General features: G+C 39.2%; 1 protein-coding gene across 2 annotated transcripts in view; it reads right to left on the bottom strand.

The window, feature by feature from the left end:
- The window catches only part of LOC145437877 (uncharacterized), a 273,341-nt gene that overhangs the window by 33,101 nt on the left and 224,003 nt on the right, over positions 1-16,237 (bottom strand). Inside the window, exons 5-8 of one of the 2 annotated variants that reach the window (XM_080315216.1) lie at positions 15,321-15,437; positions 10,115-10,234; positions 9,682-9,789; positions 6,704-6,823 (exon numbers count right to left, since the gene is read on the bottom strand). In XM_080315216.1, the coding sequence (XP_080171342.1) occupies positions 6,704-6,823; positions 9,682-9,789; positions 10,115-10,234; positions 15,321-15,437 (465 nt within the window). The remainder of the gene's footprint in view (positions 1-6,703; positions 6,824-9,681; positions 9,790-10,114; positions 10,235-15,320; positions 15,438-16,237) is intronic. The other variant, XM_080315215.1, reaches the window with a different exon arrangement.

Here is a 16,237-nt window from a genome sequence, read left to right as displayed (position 1 = left end):
CGCCATCCGCCATATGCCACCCCATTTTGTCGCTTGCGTCTTATATTATCTGCATTACTTTTCATTCAGTGTGCATGTGCATGCCTCTTATTTACTTCGCCTGGGCTAAGGTGGGTGTCTGATCTTAATGGCTACTCCAAGTTGTTTCGACACCTTCCTATCTTTTCATTGTGTCGCAGTCTTGTGATGTTTTGAAACGATGAAAATATAAATAAACCTGATGGATTGATCGATTGATATGAGCATTTGTCGTCCATGCGCCATGGCAACTCCCCGCTGGAATCAGGACGTATTGTATATGTAATCAAAATGCGGCTTTCGGCGTTATCGGTGTATTATACGGTCAGGGGTGTACGAGTTTTGAGAAAATGTTAAAAGGGTGTACCACGACGAAAAAGGTTGAAGAGCACTGCACTAGAACACCTTCGCATTATTAGGAATGCATTTAATATGAATGAACAGTATCAAAAAGAAAATTTAAACGTGTCGTGACTCGCGGTAGATCTCGTAATCTTGGGATCCTTCAACCCTGTTATCGAGACACCCTAACCCCAGAGTGGAATTGTCTCTCCAAAAGCCAAAAATATTTTATTTTGACGTGATCATGCGAAACATTTGTTGATGAGGAACACTGGCTTGTCGTGATCGATAAACGAAAAAGCGCCGCTTGATCTTCCACAGCTTAGATCTCACGTACAACGACAAGATCCATCTTCTCAAAACTTGCACGGCACAGGCTAGCGTTGGGACCCCGGTAAATCCCGACCCCGGGATCCCGGGATTCGAAGCAATCCCGATCCCGGGATTAATCCAAATGGAATCCCGGGATTTGTAAACAACATCGACCAAGGCTGAAGTAACGCCACATCTCTTAATTTAGTGATAAAGTAGTATCACAAACTCTGCTGATTGTCTAAAACGATTCACAATTATGTGATTTCAATACCAATTATGCCGTAACAATAAACAACACAATCACTGACGTCGTAGTCTACGGAGCGTAGCAGCAGTGTAACTGAGTTGTGAGTGGAATACAGGTCGGAACAATGGCGAGTTTCGAAGATGTAAGTGCAAAGAGAAAGTCTGATTTGTGGCAACACTTTTTGTTTTGTAAATCGACAGAAAAGGCTAAATGCAATTTGTGTCAAACTATCTTGAAAACTTCAGGGTCAAGCACAAAGGGACTGGTGACGCATTTAAGGCAGTGTTGGGATCAAGTCACTACCTTCGAGTCACGAGTCATTTCGAGTCATTGCACATTTTGACTCGAGTCAAGTCAAGTCAATCGATTTTCGAAGGTGGCTCGAGTGAAGTCAAGTCAGTCAATTTTCGGATGTGACTCGAGTCAAGTCGAGTCAAGTCAAGTCAAGTCACGAGTCAAGTCACAATTCAAGTCAAATGACTTTTCAAGGTAAGAGGCGTGACTTCGTCATTGTATTTTTCTAGCTGTCTGAAATGCAGATTGAGTAGTCATTGATTTAGAAGCGAGGAACAATATAGAGTTAAATATACACGCAAGTAAGGAGCTGTATCGCTCAGATATATATGTACAGCTAATAAACTGCGTAAGTAATTGCACAGCCTCAGTTTATTATTACCAGCCAAAATAGAAAATAGAGAAAAGAATTGATATGATGCAATGCAATACATTACCCTTTTGTAAATTGATATGATACAATTGGAGGCTGCACCAATGGTTGAGGACTATATAAACTATTTTCGAATTCAATTTCAATAAAACAAGAGGTTTTGTTAAGTTAAGAACACAGAACAGAAATAGACATTTAGCTATTAAATTACTTTACTACACTCAAGTTTACGACAACGTAGGCTGTTATAGCTTCGATAACTTCGTCAATCCACATTTCTGATACGCCGAGACAAGTCAGGTCAAGTCATTTTAGCAAAGTGACTCGAGTCAAGTCAAGTCATACGAAAAAGTGACTCGAGTCTGACTCGAGTCAAGTCATGACTCGAGTCATCCCAACACTGATTTAAGGTCCGTACACAAGATAGTAGTTAAATCATGCATGGCTCAATCGGACCCGTTCAAGAAAGATCAGCCAAAAAGGAAGATGGGGAAGATCGATTCCTTTTGTAAAACGCATAAGCCTCCACTCGATCAACTTTTAGCCAACTAACTGCTGTGGACGGGCAAACATTTAATCAAATTGCTCAAAGTGAGCGAATTCGCAGGGCCTTCAAGGCTGACGGCTATGACTTGCCAAGATCTCACAAACGAGTTCGGGACTTGGTTATGGAGCACAATAAAATAATTCGCAAAAGTGTGAGAGAAGAGATTATGGCAATGAAACGGAATAATGGGCGTTTTTCAATCACGTTGGACGAATCAACATCTACGCGAAACAGGCGGTACATGAATTTAAACGCTCATTATCATGGTGGCTTTCGATCGCTGGGTTTCATACGTATTCACGGGAGCATGAATTCGGCGACGGCAATCAAATTGGTTGAAGAAAGATTGGAATCCTTTGGCATGAATCTGAACACAGATGGAGTGGCAACAGTCACCGATGGCGCGAGTCTTATGGTAAAATTTGGAAAATACACCAGTCCTTACCATGTGACTTGTTATGCCCACGCGATCCATTTAGCTGTTTGTGACATTCTGTATATAAAACATACGGGAAGTGTACCTTCAACTAATGCAAATTGCTGCGAAATTTTCACCGATTCCGCTTCGGATGATGAAGACGAAGACGATTTGACACAAGACGAAGACGATTTGACACAAGACGAAGTCACTCCTTCACTGTCACCTTACCTGCAGAACTTGATTAAGAAAGTGCGCGAAACTGTCAAAATCTTTAGACGTTCTCCCGTCAAAAATGACGACAATCTTCAGCCGTTTGTTGTGGAAGCTTTTGGAAAAGAGAAGATGCTTCTATTGGATTGTAAGACCAGATGGAACAGTTTGCTTTCAATGCTGGAGAGATTCTACGAGTTGAGGAAACAGATCAAAATGGTTTTGCTGCAGCTTGACATTCAATTTGATTTGTCTGATGCAGAGTTGGAGGCAATTAAAGACATGTGCGAAGCTCTTGCCCCATTTAAGGCCGGAATTGACGCACTATCGAGCGAGGAGGCAGATTTGCTGTTATCAGAAAAGATAATTGCATTTATTTTCAAGAAGCTCGAACAACTAAATTCGGAAATTAGCAAGGATTTGAATAAAAGCTTTAGGTCTCGAATCGACCAGCGTCGGAATGTCGAACTGGCTCACCTTTTTGAGTACCTGAAGAATCCTTCCTACATTGACCAAGAGAAGGATCAGCTTGGTCATAAAATAAAACGTCAGAAAATCGTTTCCTTGGCCACTGACGCTCTTCAAAGATTGTTTCCAAGCCAAACTATAGAAATGGATCGACAATCTGCGGAACAGCACGAAGATCCCGTTATTAGCCAGATTCCGCAAATGACATTGGCGCAAGAGCTGCATGCTTTCGTGACAGATGATGAAAGTCGCCAAGAACAAAACGAAAATGTTGGCGCACGAGTACTACAAAAAGAAATGCTGCTATATGAAGCCAGCAAAAAACAGCCAGAAAACTTGAGCAAGTTATATGAATCAATGAAAACTATTAAGCCAACCTCTGTTGAGGCTGAACGTGCGTTTTCAGCTCTTGGATATTTCTCCAACAAAATACGAAACCGTCTAAATGATGATACTCTTGATGCTCTCATGTTTTTGCGGCAATATTACAAGAAATAAATGTTGTTTGTGTAGCTTGTATGTGTATTTCACTACTTTGCCAATCCCGGGAAATCCCGGGATTGAGAAGCTAAAATCCCGGGAAATCCCGATCCCGGGATTTCAAATCTGATCCCGAAGTCCCAACCCTAGCACAGGCCCGTCACTCACGCCATCGATTCCAAGCAGACCGCGCGTGGTCGGTATATGAGCGCTGCGTTATTTCCCGCGGCTACGCAATCCGTGATCTAATCACGCCGTGACTGCGTGATCTACGGATGCCCTGACCTCCTTACAAGATTGACGAATCACTTGATAATACTATTATTAGTTTAATAATTCATATTAATAGCTGTTAATACACTTCATTACAAAATTTCCCGAGGGCCGAATTCACCAAGTGCCGAGTTCATCGGCAACCATGAGGGCGAGTTTCTCTCTCAGCGTGAGTCCATCAAACCATTGTTGTACCGCCGATATGTAGATGATACTTTTGTCATGTAGGGATGGCGTGAACCTCTGCAATGTTCAGGTTCGTGTGAACTATAACCTTTTTGAAAGGTTCTGTGTGAACGCGAAAGTGAACCTCATGACGGCACGTGACGTCATATTGCTAAGTCTAACCCTACATCTCAGTGAAGTGAGAGCCTGTATTAATGTACACGATACCTGGCGACAACACGGGCGAGATAATGCCACTAGGCTGAGGTACATATTGACGTTTTATACGTCGCAAAATGTATTAACTGGGGCTATAAAATGATATAATAATCCCATAAAATTAATATCTGCCGACGCTATGCCTACAATTTCGACAAGGACTTGCAAGGGAATATAAGTTTACGCCTAAACGGTATAGGCCGGACCAGACAAAGTATTCAGCGTCTGAGTATTGCGACGTTGATATTGCGCAGAGTGTAAAATGGGTTTCTATACTTGCTACCGATATTATCCCATTAACAAGTTATACAGTATAGTAGCCAACACCCAAATCTCACCGATTTTGTTTTTATTATACATTCAGAGATATCTAGAAATCCCTGGATACAATGAACACATGAAGCCAAGATTGATGCCGTACACCTGTTAGATTTTTTACATCAGACAACGATATCAATTGGTTGCAAAAGCACATTCGCTGACTAAACCATGTAGTGTATTTCGCTCCAGATGTTGTGTCAGTGCGGGTCAAGCTCACAGCAGGGAGTCACTGAGTATTCGGAAACGGAAAGCTTGATATTTCGAGCAAAAATTTGTAACAGAGCAAGTAAAATTGTTGAGATGGTCAGGGTGCATGCTCATTTAGTGTTGATTTTTTCTATGCTGCCAGCGCCATGCATAAAGTGGGGCCCAGTTGAAATGCAATAAATATCGATCAAATATGTTATAATGAAGTTAAAATTGTATTATATGAAAAAGGTTCATAGTGCAGAACCTTCCAAAGTTTGTTTGTGAACGTTAACCTCTATAAATTTCTGAGGTTCACACACAGAACGCGAACGTGAACCTTACCTTCACACCATCCCTAATATTCAGGAGATTCGCATTGCACCGACACACATTTGGTTGGGAGCATTGGTGAAAAGTGAAATAATTCGCGGCAGATTTACTCGACTTCAAATTTTTGTTGGCGCATGGCGTGATTTATTGTAACTCGATCTCTTGCTTTTATTGTTGGTACAGCTGTTGAAAATTATAAACACGTCTAGTTTACACAATCGAGTCCGACACTATTAGCAATTATGAAAGAACTTATTCTGGATGCGACTGTTCGCTTGAAGAAAATCGATAACGATGGGAATTTTGCAAGAAATCTTGACCGTTACTTCAATTCAGATATTTCCAGGCGCCGAATACTCTTGTTACTGCAAATTGTGCTCAGCTGCACGCAGAGTCGACCCTCAAAATATGAGAGTAACGATAATATTTGTCGAATTTATTCATTAACTTGGAAGACTTTCGTGCATCGTGGAGCCAGGACTTGAATTCATATCAAGTTTTTATGACAAATGTTTTTAATTATGATGCGTAATAATAAAGTAAGCCTTGCTTGCATTGTTAACTTATCCTAGTTTTTGTACGGATGGTGGTTCTAGTACCCTGACCAGATTAAAATTATTATTTTCGTAATAAGTGTGATTGTAGAATTCGTTTAAGACTATGTTGAATAAATTCCGCATAAGGTTGCCAGCAATATGATTGACAATATTTTCAGATTGCAAATTAACGGCATGATGATACTGCACCTCCATGAATACGTCGGATAAACTTTTTCTGTCATCAGAAAACTAAATTAAGGTACTTAGTGACCACTGGTTAATGGCGAGAAATGTACTAAAAGAAAATATCACGGCTCATTTGATACGAGGCGTTTAATTACGTCACAATTAGTAAGATTCGTCGATTTTATTCTGGCACTGGATTGTTCGGAAAAAATGCCGTTTTCTGTGGATAGTAGTTCTAGTTACCTGATCATAGTATAATTATTATTTTCGAAATAAGTGTGGCAATATCTTTCATTTAAGACTAGTCTGGATAAATGTCGCTCTGGGTCACCAGCTATGTATGATTGACAATAGTTTAAGATTGTGAATTAACTCCTTTTTTTTCGACTTGATGGGACTGCACCTCCATATATACGAGTTTAGTTGCGAGAATTGTTAATGAAGAAAACTATCATGTTGAAATTACCAAAATCCGAATGTGTCAAAGTTGAAAAGTTTTATAAAATAAATTTACGAAATGACCTTTAAATTCTGAATAACATACTACGCCGTGCTAGATTATTTCAACAACTTACAAATAATGACATTAATTACGTGTAGCTGTCATTTGATGATTCCGGCAACTTGTGGAATTTCAACGGTTACATGGACAAATTTTAATGTGATCGATCTGTGACGTGTTCACTATATATTGGAATTTGCGTTACGATCGTATTGACATCACGCCAGCCACGTGTGATAAAATATTGAAACATCATATAATTACTTGCACAGGTCTCTCCGTAATATCCTGGATTGCAATCGCACCGGTAGTACGGCTCTATTGCAATGTCATTACACGTCCCTTGGTTCAGGCAAGTATTTCCGAATTCGGAGCAGTAGCTGTCTGGAAGGAATACGTTGAATGTGAAATGGACTCATGACAAGTAAATAGGCGTATCAATTCACGCTAGCAGTATATGCAGATTTGGATATTAAAAAAATATAGGAAACGAAGAGTTATTCACAGATTTTTTAAATAATATCTCAAAGTAGAAATGCAATCCATAAGAATTTTGCGCTAATTCGTCAATATTCCAATGATCCCCGTATATGTGTGTCGATATGTAGATTCCATGACCCATCCACCACGTGTGCCAAAAAGGCAACAAAGACACGAAACTCAGTGCATTATTGTATCGCAGAGGTAGAAATTGTACAAGCACGATAACTTCTGCTCATATATCTGATATAGCAGAAGATAACCTTCGTATTCACGGGGGAAATCAATATGAGGCGTTGTAACTGTATACGTCAAAAATACGAATATGTTGAAGGCAGTTCCGTATTGCCGTTTGTACACATTTTGTTGGAAGAACTGCTGTGAAGTATACGATATTTCGCGGCAGATTTATTCAACTTGGAATTTTAGTTCGTGGATGTCGCGATTTATTGTCACTCGATCTCTTGCTTTGAATTTTGATAGCGCTCCCAAAAATGATAAACACGTAATATACAGAATCGAGTCTAGTATGACTAAATCGGGTCGAGTCTGACTAAATTAGCAATTACGGAGGAACTACGCGAACTACTCCAAGATACGACTATGCGCTCGAAGAAAGATCGTTCACGATGAAAATTGTGTACTAGATGATGGAAGCATGTTGGCCGAAACTTCAATTTAGATATTTCAGGCGCCAAAACCTATTGTTCCTGCAAATTGAGTTCAGCGGCACCAGGCTGCGACTTGCAATATATTCTAGTAACAATAATATTGACCCATCATTTATAAACTTGTAAGAACTTTCGCGCACCGTGGAGCCAGGACTTGAAGGCAATCAAAGTTTTTATGATATAAATGTTACCAATTATGATGCGTAATAATAGGACGAGCTTCACCGTTATCTAATCCGGGTCATTCCTATCGGACGACTAAAAACGGTCATCACCACCTAAGTGCCCCGCACAGTGGTTCGTACATTACATGTGTCCCTTTGACCGAAAATGTTAGCCACCCTGATTCTAGTCCAAGGTATACTACCCGGGTTATAAATATACTTTTCGGAATTTACGTGTTACTACCAGACGTCTTTAATAAATTCTGCTTTCGGCTCGCTTACTATATAAAAGGGGTCGGGAACCTTTTCCGTTGGAAGAGCCGTATTGACCCTATATTTTCCATCTTAACTCCCAAAGAGTCATATATGTAAATCTACTGTTACGCCACAATTGTAAATTCGGAATGTCAGGGTTGAACTGATTCGAACTCACTACATGGGATTCGTCTGTGCACCACATTGTCTCTGTAAAACTCGTACTAACCATGTTGGTTGCCTTATTTGAGCATGATGCGAAGGATGAGTTACAGGTACTTTGCAAGAAACATCAGGTAGGCTACTTAAGGATTTTGAAGAGGAGGTCCGACGCCAAACCTTAAATACGCCACTGTGTTGCCCCCTCAAAGGCATGTCTATACTTCTACGAGCATAATTATTCTGGTCGCGATGAAAATTTGCTAACAGGTCACTGCAATATCGATAAATTAGGTACGAAAATCAATATTTAGTAAGAGTAATATCTTACACCCAAAAGAGCCATAAGTTCGCGACCGCTGCTATATAAGATGCACACTATTGCAAGATTATAACTCCTACTATACCCATGATGACATCAAACCTCCATAAACATGACGAAGCTACAACTTCCCTATCATCAGGAAAATTGATAAATATGTGAAATATGCCGAAATAAATGTAGTGTTAAAATTACCAAAGCTTCAGAGCGTCCGCGCAGAAAGAGTTGTCAGAATTAATATTAGGGAATCGCTTCAAAATTGAATTATTGAAACGGCAAGAAGAATGCGTAGCTCACAGATTTCAGGAAATAGAATGTAATTAGCCCTTACACGCGAATGCTACGCTGATCAAAGAAGATAACGAAATTATCCGCAGTTGCACTGTTTTATATTTTTATACTCCAATGCGCCGCGGCCATATAAGGCTATTTGATCTAATATATCCAACAACAGTGCGTACTCAAGTGACATCTACAGCTACGACGCAAATTAGTTGGAGAGTCACAAGGACCCCATTTCATTTCGGACGAGAAGTCTGATGACGTTATAATTATTATACGATACGTCAATTGTATTGCGGCGAAGTGATTGTTCAGAACAATACCTATTTCCGAGTTTTTGTACGGATAGTGGTTTTAGTATCCTGACCCGATTAAAGTCATTATATTCGAAATAAACGTGACAGTAGCATTCGTTCAAGACTATTTTGAATAAATTCCACATAGGGTAGGTAGCAATATGATTGACAATAATATCATATTGCAAATTAACTCATTCTTACGACGTGATGATTCTGCACCTCCATATATACGTAGAAAAACACTTTCCCTATCATCAGGAAACTAAATTAGGGTAGTTACTGACAGCTTTTTAATTGCAAGAAAGGTACCAAAAGAAAGTATCATGTGGAAATTACCAAAATCCGAGTTTTTCAAAGTTGAAAAAGTTTATAGAACTATTTTACCAAATCAGATTTCAAATAAAATAGTTCTTAATATGTGGATCGGTATTCTTTCGATAACGTAAAGAAATTATTGTTGATTTCGTTCAACTCTAATTTGAATATTATGACCGCTTGTGATGATCTTATGTAGCCTATCGTGTGAATTTCTCAGAGTAACTTGGCCGAACTTCATTTCCATTGACCCGTGACTTGTTCACTCGTAAATAGTGCAACGTTGTATATTTACTAGCACATGTCGTTCCGTAATATCTTGGATTACACTCGCACGTGAAGTCACTTGTATCGGCTTGGCAAGTTCCTCCGTTCTGACATGGATTGGAGTCACAGTAATTTTCTAGAGAGAATACATTTCAATCTGCGTTAGAGTGTTACATAGCTATTACCAGCATGCGGTTATGGCAGAAATAAGGAATATTTATTGAATAATTTTTCAATGGTCCATCCATCTCTGTACTTCTGATTGCGGTATGGTACATATTCTTTCATTTCAAGATTTTGTTCGGCGGTGAGGACGGCATTGCATTACCAAGAGTAAACTGATCCAATGTCATCGTCATTACTCTTCGACATGTTCACTTGCAAATGTGAAACTAGTAAAACAGTTCTATCGTCATGATGTCACCCATATATGACAAAATATCAACACATTATGTATTTACGTGCACAAGTCTCCCCGTAAAATCCTACTGCACAATCGCACTCATAAAACGGGTCAGATGTATTGAATCTGCAAGTTCCTCCGTGCTGGCAAAGATTGGCGTTTGAATCGCAATAATTGTCTGAAAGAATACAATTCAATTTCAATCTCGTTAAAATATCTCATAGCTATTGACATCATGGAGAGATAAGTAAACTTTCGTAGTGTACTTTTTAATATGCGTTGTACTGCTGATTGCGGCGTAGCAAATATTCTCGAAATCAATCAGCATAATTTAATTTTTTGCTGTGCTGGTGGCAATAATTAGCTACTGTAGATAGATTTGCATTTAAAACAAAAATCAATACAAAACAAACATATTTAAAACATGGCCCTTGCTTAGAACATGTTTTTTCTTTGATTTTTTAGCCATATGACATAGAGATTCTTTTATTGTGACGTCACAGTGTATTGTCATTGTGATTTGAATATAGCGTATCTATGGCTACTTCGAAAAGGGCTTCCGAGCACTGTCATAAACATTTCAAAAATGACTTTAACAAGGACTACATCGTTATGCATCATTTTTACGGTAGGTGGTCATCATCATCAGAACACCCACTCAGTACCAATGATCATAAAGAAGAGTACTTTCATATCCGAAAATGTGTTCATTGATGACGCCATGCACAGTAAAATCGAAGTTCGTATTTCAAACGGCTACAGAAAGTTGTGACACTGAAAATGAGATTTGACAGAGCAGGGGTCACCAACCTTTTTGCAACCAAGAGCTAAACCTTGGGTTTAGGCACCCTAAAGATCTTTATTATTGATACACCCCGAAAAGCCTCGCAAAATGTGACCTATTCGGTATGGTTAATAACCCTGGGCTATAGATTTTTCTTCGTGCGGCATTGTTTAATTATCATTGATATAGATAACTAACCTACGTTTTAACTAACGACGGTGTCGGGCTTGAAGCCAATAGGTAGCTGACCAGACCAGTGAATCTGCCGGTCTGTGTAACGTGAATCTGAATAACATATAGCGAGGGAAATGGAGATGTTTAAGAGAAAGCATATTAATTTACTGCAAGGAGATTCCTTGATGTATATTTTTAACTACTGTGAATTGTGTCATGTTCATGTTGTCAAGTTCCCCCCAGCACTAGCTGTGCAAGTAGATGTAGATTACCTATTCTCGATCTAGCAACTTGATGTGCCGTAAGAGCAGACCAGGATATAAGTTAATGCTCTATGGTAATTTCATCTGCAGATATCATATTATTATAGACCTAGTGATAAACCTCACTTGCAGATAAAGTTATGTACATCTTGTTATGCAGTTAACCAGTTTCAATTAGCCTACTTGATATTTTGATTTTGAGAGAATGCTTATTTTAACGTGTTGGTTGTGCCCGTTTATCAAGTGCATTTGTGAACAAATGCTTTCAGCATTACTTCTTGCAAAAGCTGTCGCAAAAGTTAAAGAATCTCTGACAAAGGTAAAAGTATCTGGCACATCTTCATGGAGAGCGCCAACATTGTGTTTGGGCTCATCGGGGGATTTGGATGTTATTTTTTTCATCATTGATAAGTTTCGTGTTATTCACTCCAGTGTTGGGATGACTTGACCTTTTTCGTATGACTTGACTTGACTCGAGTCACTTTGCAAAAATGACTTGACTTGACTTGACTCGCCGCATCAAAAATGCGGATTGACTCGTGACTCGAAGCAAAATTCATGAGTCAATTTCAAGTCATCAAGTAATCGGTGTTGATAAAAATCACTGTATCTTCCATATGTTCGGATTGTTCGCGAAACGCATGTGTAACCCGCGAGAGCGACAAATCACTCAATTATCGTGTGTTTCACTGAGCCTCCATTGTCTCACATAAATAAAATGACCACAAACGTAGTGATTGAAGCGTACAGCTTACGTTGTCGTAAACTAGTAATTAAGTATTTTAATAGCATAATATTCATTTCTGTTTTCTGTTCTTATACCTTAATCAAACCCCTTGTTTTATTGAAATTGAATTCGAATATAGTTATATACCCCGCAACCATTGGTGTAGGCTCGAATGGTATCATATCCACATGTAAAGGAGGAATGTATTGCATCTTATCAATTCGTTTTTCAATTTTGGCTGGTAACTATAAACTGAGGCTATGCAATTACCTACGTAACTGAACAGTTCTATGTATATGCCTATGTTAACGATATAGCGCCTTCTTGCGTGTATATTTAACTCTATATTCGTTCATCGGTTCAGAATCAATGACCACATCAATCTGTTAATCAGACAGCTAGCAAAATGCAATGACGTAATCATGCCTCATACTTCGAAAAGGCAATTTGACTTGAATTGTGACTTGACTCGTGACTTGACTTGACTTGACTCGACTTGACTCGAGTCTCCTTCAAAAATCGAGTGACTTGACTTGAATCGAGTCACCTTCGAAAATCGATTGACTTGACTTGACTTGAGTCAAAATGTGCAATGACTCAAAATGACTCGTGACTAGAAGGTAGTGACTTAATCCTAACACTGATTCACTCTAATATAACGATTGAAGACGCCAATGTGCAATTTGAAGCAGAATTCAATAGACCTGGCGCCAATTGGCTGAATGTCATCACTCTCATGAAGTATACTCAGCACGATAAACGTAATCAGTTCAAGTTACTAGAATTCGGTGGCGTGCTGAAATTTTGAAGAGCCTTCCATTGATGCAAGACATTAGGCTGGTCAGTGGTCAGTTCTTTTACTCATTACAGATGATTTCGATTTGCTCTTTTGCAGTAATCACTTCGAAAATCAGGAAAAGGAAATTGTTTGCGTACCTCGGCAAATTGAGCAATCATGTAATGTGTATTATGAAGTATGCGACAAAATATATTTACAACTTCAGGCTCCGGGTGTAACAGTATTTGCCGCTCTACAAATATCCCCTATGGGGAGAAATCATAGCCCATTCTAACCCTGATAGCTTGTGGAATTGGTCAACAGGAGCAACATACTTGATGTCATTATCATGTGATATTGATCAATTCTGTTGATATCATTCAAATTTATTTAAAGGGCCACGGCACGCTAAAAATGATGTGGTCTCAAATTAAAGGGCAAAACGGATAAAATTTTTGTTTGCAACCGTTTTCTTCAGAACGCCATCGTAATGGAGCTGCAATTTATTGAAATTTCCACATAAACTTCGCGCTACAGCAGTCGCGCAGAGATCGAACTTTATATAGTTGTCAGCCGATGTTATGAAAGAAATATGTCGTAGACGCCAAGGTGGTTTAGATACTGTGTTCAACGGAAGACGTCCAGTCAATAGATTTATCATTTATGTCAAAATTGGGCCTAGTGCAGAGGTCTCAAACACGCGGCCCTCAAGACCATTTTGTGCGGCCCGCGAATGCATTTTGGAATTTCAAGTATTCGATAATATATTCAAGTGTCATTTTTTTTTTGATTTAAGAACTGGAAGTTCACTCTAACACTACTACAAAAATCTGAAATCTCAACAAACTTCACCATCACATCACTTCTAAAATCTAGCATGAGGTGGAAGATTGCTATTACGTCACATTTCTAGTTCATCATGAAAAAACATGACCCGTTGAGTATTCGTGAATGAAAATTGTGATTTTGTTTGGTACGACCGTTCGTCAAAATACTAGATTTTGGGTGAACTGGGTGATAAACTAAAAATGAGTCGAGTTGAGTCGGGTCAAGCGTTGAAATCAGAAAACGACTTGCGTCTCGCAATGGTGACTAGGTAATCCTACGCACGAAACAATCTATGAAACTGTCATGGGGAATAGTAATATATCAAAATGCCGTAGCTTGTGTTGCGTGGGATATATCTAATCAGATCAATATGGAAACCATTGGCATTCTGTGGCCCCCTTGACGTATATTTGGTTAAATACTAAGTACTGTTTGTTCTCCTTATCCATGTTATTATCAGTGGTGAGTAAGGTAGAGGTACGCTCCACAGCTGTATCACCAATGGATTCTTCGGCGATTGGAGGTTCTTAACCAGGGGTCCGTAGCCCATTCGTGGTACGAAGCACCACATCCGGGGATAAGATATGCATTGTGGAACTAGGCCTATATGCTGTGGAATATTTTCTGGGCCAATTTATCCAACTGGAAATATTCTTCGCGCCGTACGCGCGATTTTATGCGAATGAGCTTTCTGATTTTTAAATAGGTACCATCAGAAATTTTGTTGACACGGACATGGGAAATCTTATTGAAAGCCCAAAGGGTACGATAGCTAAATATGTTAAGAAACAATGCTTTTACTATGGCCCAATAATAATTATATTTAAATTGTTATTAATCTGTTCCAGTATTAATCGAATAAAATATAACACTGGATTAGTTTGACTTCGGCAATGACAGTAACAATAGCCTACTTAGGCTACACCGCTCACATGCTCTGATATCAGATCAATATTTAGTAAATGTTAAAATATTCTACATAAAATAGTGGCACGTCAAAGATCCACTATAAGCTGCAATATTATAACCCGACAGCTCTTAGGATGTCATCATCCTTCCTCTCGCATGATATCTAAAATTATTTTACTCAAATGTTTGAAAATGTAATTTCTTTCGTATCAAGCGGGAATAGTAGGCCTATATGAGTAAATTACATTGTCGCGATGTTTGTGAAATGGCTGTCTGCAGGGTGCCGTGAAATAAGGTGTACTTCGATATTATACATTGAATACCCCTATTATTGATGCTGCGGCCCGCGGCGTCATCAGAAATTGGAAATTGGCCCGCGAGCACATTTGAGTTTGAGACCTCTGGCCTAGTGTATTATATTCTTTAGGACGGATCGATTTGACGGCTTTAATCCGACCCACGACGCTATTTAAGTTTGACACTTCTGCTTTACACTGTCTGAGCATGTCAGTTGTCAGGTGTTGACTCAGTGTATTCATGACTCATTTTCGAAACTACTCACTTACTTCAGTAGTTTTCAGAGCCACCATATTATAATTCGATTTGAAGTAGTTTAAGCAGATTCGGAAATCACTACTTATACTCGTACTCTTCTGCTTCGCTAGTGCTACTTAAACTTGCGTCGCTTTCTAGGTTACTTTGACCACATCTGATTGTTGGTCGCACAAAAAAACCTAAATTAAAAGCTTTTCGCGAACGGAAAAATATTGGAAATTACGAACATAAAATATGTGGTTTCACCTGTACAATTAGGACCTGAATAACCACCCTTGCATGTGCAAAACTTCAGAGAGTCCTGATATGCACTCGTGATGCAGTCCTCGTATTGGTTGCAATCCTCGTTACCGCGACATGATTCTATAGGTACAATGAAGAGAATGAATTTTATTTATAGTTAGATCAGAACAACGGTCACATCGAGTATTGCCAAGGCATGGTTTGATCTAGATTTTAGGCGTCGAAAGTTTCTATTATAAGTATCATGAACGGTTCTTAATTCGATATATACGGAAATGTGTCAGAGAGAGGTTAAATTTTACCCTACATTTTGATATGTGAGTTTCCACATCCCGTTGATACAGGTGACTACGTTCGTAAAATACGTTTTCATTTCACGAAAATGTATGTATAGCTCGTATGCTGCGACCATTGCGAAGACATATTCACAGTTGGTTGAATAATGGAACTACATAACGTTGATGATGCTTTGAACGGATATATATAATTTTCGCGTATGCGGACGCAGGTTAAATACTAAGGGTGGCGGGAACGTCAGGTTCACGTTGGCGTTTGTGTGTACGAACCAGGGCTGTGGAGTCGGTAAATTTTACCACCGACTCCGGCTCCGACTCCGACTCCACACATTTTCAATATACCGACTCCGACTCCGACTCCTGATTCTTTAAACGTACCGACTCCGACTCCGACTCCTGGGTCTTTAAACGTACCGACTCCGACTCCCGACTCCGACTCCAGCATTATTACCAATTTACTTCGAAAATTATATGCCACATTGTCGGTTGAATGACTATCATACAACCATTAAACATATGCAAACATATGATTAACTGTGACATGCTAAATTGTTTCGTTGTGGCACAGCTCGAATTATCCACTATGCAATTAACATGAAATAAAGATTTGCTAAATATCCTTCC

Source organism: Botryllus schlosseri, chromosome 4 (assembly GCF_051294905.1).
Source record: "Botryllus schlosseri isolate E-star chromosome 4, Bs_hap1, whole genome shotgun sequence".
Lineage (NCBI taxonomy): Eukaryota > Metazoa > Chordata > Ascidiacea > Stolidobranchia > Styelidae > Botryllus > Botryllus schlosseri.
The sequence above is the reverse complement of the archived record's forward strand: the minus strand, read 5'-3'. Positions and strand labels throughout refer to the sequence as shown.